Raw genomic sequence first — 12,295 nt, 5'->3', positions numbered from 1 at the left:
ATAGAATGCATAGATAATGGAATATTAATGGCATTTTAAAAACAAGCACAAAATATAAGAAAAGAAGCTGTGAAAATCAGAACAAATTCCACTGTCAAAAATAAGGTAGAAGGTGACAACCAACTTAGGAAGTTATTGTCTGACCTTCATGTATACACTGAGTATACACATATACTCCCATACTAGAAATTTAACACACACACACACACACACACACACACACACACACACACGTGCACACGCACAAGATTGAAATTAAAAAATTCCCCCTGTAATCCCACTGTCAACTGTCTCTCATCTGTTATGTAGCTACAGCCTTCTTCAGCTATATCCTTCCTTTCCTTTTTCTCCATTTCTCAGTCATTTCCCTCTGGAATCTGCCCATGTGATTCTGATCCTCACAGTGTCCACTGCCAGACTCAAAGCTTAATTTAATTTGACTTAATCTCACGAGACTGCAACACACCTCTCTCACAATTTCATTTTATCTTTTCTGTTACTTGTCACTCATGTATGTATGGGATTGCCTTAAATGTCTATATGTAAGGAATTTTGTGATTATGCATCAAGCATTCTTTATATAAAACATGATTTCGCTGTTTTGGTTTTTGAAATATTACCTTTGTTTTATTGGTTCAAAAGCCTGTAACAAATTCATTTCCTAATGCCAGGGAAAGGTTTATTAAAAATCAGCCTTTGGATTTGATTAAAAACTTACTGCCTACAAATGCAGCACAGGCTATGTTTCATCCGCTTTGCTGAATCTAAACAGTGATAATGGTATACAGCTTGTTTGACAGCATACTGAGTATATTGTGGTGATAATGGTAATGATGGAATAATGACTGGAAGAAACCTGAAATACAAAAAAGAAGCTAGACTTTGTGTAGACAGTTTGTAATGCCACTCCTAATACCAGAACTCCACGTTTGTACAGTGTATCACAACAGCCCACTGAATATGATGGGGGAGCTAACTATATTGTTCTTATTTTATAGGTGGAGAAAGATGAACTCTGGAGCTGAGTATGGTGGTGGACAGTCTGTGCAACATGAGACCCTGTCTCAAGGAACCAAAAGCAACTGAGCAAATAAAACTCTCAGATTAGCTGTCTTCATGTAGGTTACCCAACTACAGGACAAAAGAGCAAGATGTTCCACCATAACATTTAAAATAAAGCAAGGGATTTGATGGTAATATCTGAAATAAGATGAGAGCCATTAAACAAAGACAGCATTGTAAAAAAGATGAGAAGTCAATGGTGTGGCGGGAATAAAAGGGAGCAAAGTAAAGGAAGGGAAAAGGGGGCTTCTGTCATCCATCAAGGAATAACTCTAGATTATAGATTCTCTAATATGACTCAACAGGAGTACCATCGGAAGGTAAGGCACAACATTTTTTCCATTTCCATGCATTTACCTATAATTTTCATGATGTAATTTTTTATAGATGAATTACATTTCATTGTACATATTTTCTTATCAATAACAATAAATATAAAGTCAGAAGGGAGATGTGTTGGAGGTTCCTGGGGGGTTAGAAGAAAGTAGTAGTGTGATATGATCAAAATACATTGTATACATGTATGAGTTTTTCAAAGAATAAATAAAAATATTATTTGAAAGAGGAAAATGGTTCAGATCAGTGATTAATTCAAACGTGTTGGATAAGAACTCCGTTATAAATTACTTTGTTTCTTTTGATTTCATCTAAAATAGTTCTAGGAATGTGATCGACAGAAACATTCTATTTACATAGTCACTGAATTTATGTTTTTAATCTTTGTTTTAAGTGTGCAAATAGTAAATAAATGTTTTAAGATTATGTATGTTATAATATCTTGGCTTAATATTTTAAGGACCAAAACGTCATTATATGCTAACATCTTTCATATATATTTGGCTTTGTAAAATTATGTGCTTTTGTGAGAATCTATGCCTGTGAGTGCAAGGACCCAAGAAGGCCAGAGAAGGGAGGGTATCAGATCCCCTCGAGCTCAAGCTACCAGTGGTTGTGAGCCACCCAACATGGGTGCTGGGAGCTGAACTCATGTCCTTTGCAAGGATATAAACTCTTAACTACTGACATATCTTTTCAGTCCCTCTAATATCTTTAATTAAAATGTCATTTGCTTTGAGAATAGGCATGTATAGAAAACCTGAGTGCACAAACTTTTGACTGGATAGGGTTTTCTTTAACCCTAGTGTATGCACATGATTGCATTCTTATAAAACCTGTATGTTGAAGATGAATATATAATATGAAAAACTGTCCATTTTCTTTATACTTAGACTATCTTAAGGTTGATGTGAGGCTGCAAACACTTGGCTTTGAAAGTCTTAGGTACTAAGTAAATTGAAGAGGGCTGGAGATATGCCAATTAAGGAATATACTGGTCAATTAATTCAACTCAGTAATTGAGAGAAGAGATATTAGTTATCTTAGCAGAAGTGATATTTCTCCCCCTTCTTGTGTTTCTCTCTGAAACTGGAGTGGTATCTAAAATGTGTCTGAGTGTAGACCTGTACATGGCTACATGAGATCATCAGACATATTTTACACATCCTAACCCTCCCCCCAAATTTATAATCTCAATATAGCTTTTCAATTTCAGCAATTACTCAACCATGGTAAGATTAATTCTGATTTTGTTTCAGCAAACAGGAAACAATTTTTTATTCTGACTCAATCACAGATCATTAATATAGCCGATGAATTGCTTGTGCCTTATTGAATATAATGATCAATATTTCAAGGAAAGACTTGATTTCATGTGTTTTAATTTTGATCAACCAAAGGGTACTCTTTCCTGACAATGGATGCAGCTTGCTAACCATCTAAAGGTTAAGCTTCCTCCATGTTTATTTTAAAACAATTAATTAAAACTCGGAGTCAAAAGCAGAGACTAAAGAGGAGGTTATCATGCATTTGGTGAAACATACGGTATACTAGGTTCTAACATGTATTCCACAAAACACTCATACAATGGGGAACCATACTCAAAAATTTTTATCACATTTTAAAAGATATTGCACTCATTATAAGCACCCATACTTTGTCCTGGATATTTTATTTTAAAGCATCCTATTGCAGCCTACTTCTTTTACTTGCTATATGAAGCTTTTACTTTTGATCACTAGTATTGCTTCTTGGTTTGAAGGTCTGATTTACTAACTGTGAAAAAGTGGGAAGGCATTACCTAGCGCGACTCTGGCTGCAGATGCATCATAGTTGATCCAAAATGACACCCAGGACAGAATTGTAATCAGTGTGGAAGGCATGTAGGTTTGCAAAATGAAGTAACCGATGTTTCTCTTTAGGCGGAAACTTAGTGATAGTCGTGGATATGCCCCTGGGTTTAAAAGAGAAAGGAAGAAAGAAAGGAAGGAAGAGAGGGGGAAGAAGGTAGCAGGGAGGGAGGGGGGAAAGGGAGGAAGGAAGGAAGAAAAGAAAAGAAAGAAAGGGAGGAAGGAAGAAAGAAAGGTAATCATTGGATTAGAACCATCATCTCCTTTTCATACATTCATGGATTAATAGGGAAGAAACATCTTCACCTGTTGTGAACTCCACCTTCTTGGACACCATCTTGTAGTCAACAATTGAAAACTGAGGAAGCTCGATTTTATTGACCCCGGTTACTGCTCCCTCTCCTCCATTCCAGTAAAACTCGATGTCATCAGTGGTATAGCCATCTGAAGTGAAGAAGCACAACCTAGTCACACAGAGCACAGCCGGTCTAGAGATGCATTCTGAAGACAATATTCCAGCCAGAGGAAGATTCATAACAGACTAGGGCAAAGAGTATCATTTTGGATTTGAATGGCAGATAGATCTTACATCAAGTGCAATTTCTGTTGGGTTGGGAGTGGCTACCCAGAGGGAAAAAATCATTTAGCTTTAGTGAGCATAAACTCTCTGAACCTTTGTAACCTGCTACAAATTTGTTTTTATTGTATCTATGGACAGGCGCTCTTTTATTAAAGTAAGAGGTGGTCGTATTCCAGGGCTCTGGAAATGGATTTGGGTTATGTATTATCTAAGAACAAAAACAGAATCAAATGATAAATACGGTAATTAAAAGAGAGCCTAGAGGTTATGAGAATATAGTGAAAGATCAAATCTTGAATAAATGATCAAGGCATTTAAAAATGAACACACATTTCATTTAGAAAAGTAACCAAGCTTATATTTTTCCATTGTACTATTATTATAGGCAACACACAAGTAAAACCATAGGAATTATATACATTCTTGATTATACTAGGTACTTCATGAATTGTTTATCTCTTTGGATCTCTGAGGGCAGGCTTTAATGTCAAGGAACCCAGAGAAGGATAAAGACAGTTGAAAGTGTGTCCCTGGCCTTGGCATGGAAGGTGCTGTGTTCATGGCCTGCTCATGTCTTTCTGTACTGTCCCCATTTGCCAGTGGTCGTGCTGAGTCATGATGGTGTACAAGAGTAAACTGTATAACATGAATAATGCATGGATATGGTTTAAAAAGTCTAAAACTATTTGGTTCATTTAAAATCTATTTTTACCAGCTAAGCCATTTTACCAGATTTTTGATTTTCTTTTAATATTCACCTCAAATAAAAAAGCACCATTTTAAAATTAGAGTTACTGACATATGTTTCAAAGATAACTCTAAGAGCTCTTTGTAGTATGCATTATGCTGGCCTACTTTTGATTAAAATGGTAACATTTTTTTCAAGATTTTTTTTAAAGTTTAAAATTTAGAAACTTAAAATTTGGACACTTAAAATATAAGTGTCAAAGAATTGCATCAATTTATCACTTCAAGAATGAAATAAATTTTAGTCATTCTTCTTGTCCCCCGTTTAGGATGTGTGTTATAAGAAAAAAAAAGTCTCAATTTTACTTCTTAAATAATTAAAATTACTCTTCAAAAATTTTTAAAATTCTTATTCCTGAATTTATTGAACAATAGCTGTTTTATACCTGATGCCCTATAAAATAACCATTTTTTGCAACGTATTACAATATATTTAATTTCTCATTAAACTATAACCCATTAGCTTAAAAAACTTGCCCTTTCTTCAAGGTATAATATCCATATGAAATAATCCACCTACAATGACCCGAATACAAACATGAAAATAGATGTTATCTATTGTTTCTAAGAGTCTGTCTGATCCTCTTTACCTATGGGGCTTAACACAATCTACCTGGGACTAATTGTTGCTTTGGGGATTTATGTCAAACTTGGGTATGAAAGTGTGACACTGATGTTTAACATTGTTTTGAATATCTGTTAAGAATCCACAAAAGGATACATAAGGGGATAGATAGTTGGGTGATGGATTGAGGATAGATCAGTAGATGGATGGATAGAGACACAGATAGATGTGTGATGATGGGTAGATAGAAAGATGAGTTATGGGTGAATGGAGAGATAGATGTGTGATGGATGGATTGATAAGTAAATTGATGGGTGATGGATGAATGGATTTTAGATAGGTGATAGAAAGTTTGATGATGGACAGATGGAGACATAGATATGTGATAGATGAGTGATTCATGGATAGATGACTAGATGGATAGCTGACGGATGGATAGACAGACAAGCAGACATATAGACAATTATGTAGACAAATGGATAGAGAAGCACATAGATATATAGTCTCCACATCCAGGAATTAAAAGCTTCTGACTTTCTCTGCTTTCTAAATTAACAAGGTGGTAGATTCCGACCGCCAGCTCTGCTTTGTTGTCAGAATCTAGGGGGAAAAGGTGAGCAGCACTTCCAGTTGTGAGCATCACAGGCAGTTTGTAGTTTAAGAGAGCAGAAGGGAGTGTCTGAGGTGAGCCAAACTGGCAGCCCTGTTAGATCCTACTTCTGGGCAACAGCATAACATTAAATAAAACTTGAATGTGACAACCAGCCAAAGCAGATTTTAATATTCACATTCATTTTCTTTTATGTAAAATTTCCCTTCCCACAGCCTAGGTGGCCCAGTTAACTGTCTTCTGGAAATATTAAATGGAAAATTCCAAGCATATACATATCATGAGTTTGAACCATACATCATTCTTAGCTGTGCTATGAAATCCCATGCTCTCCTGCTTTAGTTCATCCACGATGCAAGAGACCTCTGTCCAGCACATTCATGTGGAGCTTTTTATGATTTCCACCCATCTGGCACGCAGTAATCATATCAGTTATCCAACCCACTGTCTCAGTACCCCAGTGCTCACTCCAGTAACCCTTCTTGATAGCCATACGTTTTGAATCCCCAGTTATTAGATATCAGTGCCGCTGATGTAATAAGAATCAATAAATCCAGGTTTAATGAACAGAACAAAACTTTCCTGGGTGACCAGGAGGGTGGGAGAGGAATCACATGGTAAATATCACAGCCACATCTTAAGTAGCCTATTGGCATGGTCTTGAGCAACCCTGGGAAGGAACTAACTCTTGATGGACTTTCTGAGGGGAGGGGTCACTGTTTGGTGGACTTTCTGAGGGGCAAGGTCTGGGGAGAGAGAGAGGGGTGGGACTTGCACTTAATCATCTCAGACTCTGGGATGATTATGGTGTGCCAGGGGCTCAGGTAGAGCTTCCACCAGAACACATAGTACGACTATATTCACACAAGCCTGATTAAAGTTTGTCATCATAGTTGTCATTATGTATGTTCTATTTATAATTGTTTCTGTTTTATCGTGGTTATTATTTATTCTTTCTTTTGTCTAATTTATGTCCTAGATATGTATGCAAAGGAAAGCATAGTCTATGTGGGGTTGGCATAGGCAGTGTGTTGGGCGTCTATCTGCCGGATGTCTAGACACGTACCTCCCTGTGGCTGAGTAGGGACTAGAGAATCCAATAACTTAGGCAGTCAGTGGTCTGGGTCTTTATTTCCAAGCTCACTTCACTTTGTTTAACTAAAACTCATTACTCACAGTGCTCTAGGCACCGAGATAATTACAGATGATTTGGGAGAAACAGAGAATGCTCACTCCCATTTATATAGATGTTGGAGTCCTCATGGGAACAATAATGGCAGCTGGATCCAAGCGAAGAATAGAGGCCTAGAAGCACACTATTATTCAAAGGTTACACGAGAACATTTTGCCACAGAGAAGGAACATCAATTTACTTACACCTAAACAATCTATTTACCAAAGGTTTTCCTTTATGAACCGGTGACTTCACACAGCGGTTCAGTCTGAGAACTCCAATACGAAGGATGTTGTTTCCTAGCAACAACCACAGAGAAGCACTCAGAATTTCCTCTCGGCCCCTGGGGACTTCTTAGTGATGCAGAAAGTACAGAGAAAATTAAGCTGATGTCAACAGATAAAGATTCACAGAGCTAGTGCAGTGTAGAAGTGTCTGAATATTAGTATTCTTTCTGCTTGAAATAATTTATTTTGGATGAATTTTCTACTCTGCTAACTCTAAAAGGGACTCTCCCCTGTGCTTAGGACAGCCACATGAGTGGTCAGATGTTGCTCTTAGATGCATCGAGATGATGTAGAGGCTTAAACTTCCATCCAGGAGCAGACATACGTAAATGTATTTCTTTTTGCAGAAAGGTTTTTGCAACATCGCAAGTTTCATGATTTTGGTGGACTTAGCTCAATCCTTACAATACATTCTAGCTTAAGGCTAGGTGACGATATAGATTGTAACACTGTGAATGTGTCCAGCAAGGTTCATGTGTTGGAAACTTGGTTTATTAAAGAAGCAGTCTTGGGAAGTAGGAATTTTGGAGCTATTTTAACTCAAGAGCAATAAGCAGAAATACTGTTAGCTGTCTACCCCCCTTTGGACACAAGGGTAGAATCTAATATTGCCCCCATTAAATTTTATCTAATTTCTACTTCACTCACTATTTTTGTCCACTAAGATTTTCTTTTTTCTTTGTTTATTCAGGTCTTCTTAGTTTTATACTATCTATAAATTTAGAAAATATGTCCCTTATCATAATTTTAGTTGATTGAGATGAGTGTGGAATGGCAGAGACAAGGAGTGTGTCCTTTAACATTCTCTTAGTGATATCCCTCTAGGCAGACAAAGACATTTTAAGCAGCACTCTATGCAGTGGTACTATCATTTATCCACTTAATTCTTATCTGATTGTTTTAGCCCCAAATATGTTTTTCTGTTTATCACATTTTCTAGGTTCACTTGCTCTGAATTCTCATCAAATGAGATGAAATGTTTTGACTTCTGGTGAGGGATATGAAGCTGCCTTGTTAGTGTTGTAGAGTATCTGTTCCACTGTAGAGATGTGCCTCTGCCAAGGCGCCTTCTGATTGGTCTAATAAAGAGCTGGCTATCCAATAGCTAGGCAGGAGAAGCAGGCGGAATTTCCAGAGAGAGAGAGAGAGAAGAAGAAGGGGAGGATGAATTTAAGTGTGTGCAAGATGTCACTAGGAGGCACAGAACAAGTGTGTGGGATATGTCACTAGGAGGCACAGAACAAGTGTGTGGGATATGTCACGAGGAGGCACAGAACAAGTGTGTGGGATATGTCACGAGGAGGCACAGAACAAGTGTGTGGGATATGTCACGAGGAGGCACAGAACAAGTGTGTGGGATATGTCACGAGGAGGCACAGAACAAGTGTGTGGGATATGTCACGAGGAGGCACAGAACAAGTGTGTGGGATATGTCACGAGGAGGCACAGAACAAGTGTGTGGGATATGTCACGAGGAGGCACAGAACAAGTGTGTGGGATATGTCACGAGGAGGCACAGAACAAGTGTGTGGGATATGTCACGAGGAGGCACAGAACAAGTGTGTGGGATATGTCACGAGGAGGCACAGAACAAGTGTGTGGGATATGTCACGAGGAGGCACAGAACAAGTGTGTGGGATATGTCACGAGGAGGCACAGAACAAGTGTGTGGGATATGTCACGAGGAGGCACAGAACAAGTGTGTGGGATATGTCACGAGGAGGCACAGAACAAGTGTGTGGGATATGTCACGAGGAGGCACAGAACAAGTGTGTGGGATATGTCACGAGGAGGCACACAACAAGTGTGTGGGATATGTCACGAGGAGGCACACAACAAGCAGGACATGCAGGAGGAGGGGTCACAGTACGAGTAGTACTGTGGTAGAATGTAGATTAATAAAAATATGGGTTAATTTAAGTTATAAGAGCCAGCGAGACAAGCCTAAGGTAATGGCCAAACTTTCATAATTAATGTCTCTGTGTCATTGTTTGAGAGTTGACTGGTGGGACAGAGAAAGATCCGTTACACATTAAATTACTGATTCTGTCTACATCTTGAATCATGCCCAGACTGAATTGATCTCATCAGCCTACATGTCAGCAGAATTTAGATTTCTTACCCTTGGAAAGAATTGAGTGATGTCTTTCTTACTGTCAGCACCAATTGCCATGTGGTATGTGAACATCAGGTTTATGATAAAAAAAAAATCTCTTCCCGTCTTAATAAATGCCAGCGAAGCTACTCTGCATTCCGTCATGCAGATGAATATGCTTCCTGGAAATTTTTGACAAAAGATCAGAATCAAGGTTGCTCTAGTGATGAGATAAAAAAATAGTCACAAGGAAATGCTAATCCTATTAATAGACGAGCATCTCGCTGTTGGTTTCCAGAAACATGTTTTCAAAACAAACAGCCCCTCCTGGCTACATTATGTTACATTATAGCTGTGTCAACAGTTAAAGGACAGAATAGTTTGTCTTGGAAAAAAAAATCACATTTTTTCCTCCTAGTTTTTGTGGCATGGTAAGACATTAATTCCTTTGTTCTTTGTTTCTGATACCAAACTTCTAAATTATTTGGAATTTCCTGGGTGGCCAGAGCATCTTTTGTTCTAATGAGGGTGACTCTCACAAGATAATCAGTAGCTTCAGAATTGAGGTAGGTTGCCAAAAGACCAAACCTCATTTAGAAGTCTGAAATTTTTAATTCTGTTCCCTGTTACAAGGAGAGGGTCCCTTTTTTTGTCCCGGCTGCCTGGCTAGCTTACACCTGAAATAACTATGCAGAAACTGTATTCATTAAAACACTGCTTGGCCCATTAGCTCTAATTTCTTATTGGCTAATTTATGCATCTTAATTTAACCCATTTCTATTAATCCGTGTATAGCCACGTGACTGGTGGCTTACCGACAAGATTCTAACCAGCGTCCGTCTCAGGCAGAAGATCTACGGCGTCTCCCTCTCTGCCCTTCTTCCCAGCACTCAATTCTGTCTTCTCGGCCTACCTAAGTTCTGACCTATCAGGCCCAAAGCAGTTTTTTTTTTTTTTTATTCATTTAACCAATGAAAGCAACACATGAACAGAAGAACCTCCTACACCAGTTCCTAACCAAAGCGGGGGTCTCGTGTTCAGGTTAGCCATCAATGCTCCTTTCCTGAAAATCCTATATGACAGTGCTAAGAGAGCCTGTTGTCTGGTAAACACGTCAAGGTGCTAGAAGGCAAGAGAGGGCCCAGAGCTGTGCATCACCGGCCACACCCTGCCGTACCTTATTGTATGCCCAGCTTCCATCCGACTGTTGAGGAACGAACCCTTTACAGTTACCGTCTAATAGAGACAGAGTTCTTTTCCTGGCTCCCCTGAATCATCTTCCTTTGTTCACGGGAGCCACAAGGCTGTGTCAGGTTAGACCTGGCGTAGGCAGCCTGGATCCACCCCTGTGACTACTGACTGGCATCTTTCGGAACTGAGCTCTTAAAACAATGGAGTCTGGCCATCTCTGAGGCATAGGTGTCTGACTGAATTGAGTTGCTAAACATCTGCTTGGTGTCCAGAGAGTAGGAGAATTGGTTGGCTTGCAGAAAGTCTGCAAATTTTTAGAAAAATGAACAACAAGAGCTCACAACTTTCTGCTTGTTATTAACAGTCACAGAGTGGATTTCTCTTAGATCCCCTTGGTCATCGTTTCTTTTATAGTCTTGAAAACCCATTGATGTTCTCTAAACATTTAATGATTATTTCAACTTCTTGCACCGTTTTCTTTAAAAATATCACTTGTGGTATTTTTAAATAAAATTTTAAAATATTTTAAATGGTGACTTCTAAATCTTGTTCTTAATTTCTGCCAAGTTCTGGGTACAATCAACCCAACAGGATAACTTTTCACAGGATTCTAGCTAAATAAAGCAATGTACTTGCTGCAAAATTCCTGAGAAATTTGTTTGGAATTTAGACAACTTTATGTTTAATATTTCTGTCATGAAAGGGAAGAGGCTTGTTCTTAGATGAGGTCAGGCAGTTACTGTGATTGGATGACAGCAATTTCTGATCTTGTTAAAAATCCCTCTGCATTGGGAAATAGGTGTTTGTTAAAAAGGTCTTTATGGAATGTTAAATGGTCCTTTTTTGACATATGAAAGAGAATTAAACCTTTAAGTAGAGAATTTAAGTAAGTATGCCAATACAGAAATGCTATTTACAATTGTTTTAAAACATGATTTAAACATGGGTGTTCTTTAAGAATGCCTGCTCTATCTGGGATTGCTAAATTGTCATTCTTTTATTGCCAAGTTTAGAGAAAGGAGTCACCCTCAATTTTGAGATACACTTAATATTCCCAATTTAATTGTATTTTCTAAAGCATAAAATATCCCGCGGTGTAAATGAGATCATGAATGAGTAAAGCAAAGGCCAAGGCTTCTGCTCGGTAAATCACAGTGTTCTGTTCGCAGTTTCATGCAGGGGTAACTTTGGCCTGAAGCCATGGATTAATTTTGGATAAAAACTTGGATTATTGAATTTGCTTTGTTATTGCCACCTGATATCCCAAGTGTGGGAAACCATTCATAACTTATTTATATTTAAAGTGTCAACATACTTTAGTATTATTGTTTGTGAGCCCATCCTTGGGGGGCTATTGTGTTTTGTTTTATTTTGATTCTTCTTTCATTTTAAAAATGTATACATAAGGTAATTTCCCACTAAGAAATTCTGGTGATACAAAAGCTTTTTGTAAAGACACATTAAAATAGGAAAGTATCCATAACTAATCTAAATTAGTTATGGTAAAAAGTCTGTAGTGTGTTGTTAAGAGAAAAGAAAGAGAAATTATGTGTGTACATGCATGCCAGGCTTGGGGTCCTCTCTATGAGTTTTTAGCCAGACTTATTTTCCTTTTGCTATGATAAAATACCTTGGCAAAAGCAACATAATGAAGAAAGGATCTATTTTTATCCTGCAGACAGACCACGATGGAGAGGAAGGTGTGGCAGCAGAGGCACCAGGCTGGCCAGTCACATTGCATTGGCGGTTCAAAAGCAGAGGCAGGACAGGAAGTGGGTGGAACCGGGCTATAAAATCA

At 38.2% G+C, this 12,295-nt stretch overlaps 1 protein-coding gene across 2 annotated transcripts in view; it reads right to left on the bottom strand.

Moving 5' to 3' along the window:
• The window catches only part of Gabrb1 (gamma-aminobutyric acid type A receptor subunit beta1), a 362,113-nt gene that overhangs the window by 18,516 nt on the left and 331,302 nt on the right, over positions 1–12,295 (bottom strand). The window contains exons 6-7 of one of the 2 annotated variants that reach the window (XM_050149556.1): positions 3,555–3,692; positions 3,200–3,352 (exon numbers count right to left, since the gene is read on the bottom strand). In XM_050149556.1, coding sequence (XP_050005513.1) covers positions 3,200–3,352; positions 3,555–3,692 — 291 coding nt within the window. The remainder of the gene's footprint in view (positions 1–3,199; positions 3,353–3,554; positions 3,693–12,295) is intronic. The other variant, XM_050149557.1, reaches the window with a different exon arrangement.

This window comes from Alexandromys fortis, unplaced genomic scaffold (genome assembly GCF_014885135.2).
Source record: "Alexandromys fortis isolate MF-2015 unplaced genomic scaffold, M_Fortis_MF-2015_v1.1 scaffold_0, whole genome shotgun sequence".
Lineage (NCBI taxonomy): Eukaryota > Metazoa > Chordata > Mammalia > Rodentia > Cricetidae > Alexandromys > Alexandromys fortis.
Note: the sequence above shows the minus strand (reverse complement) of the source record. Positions and strands in the feature narration are given on the sequence as shown.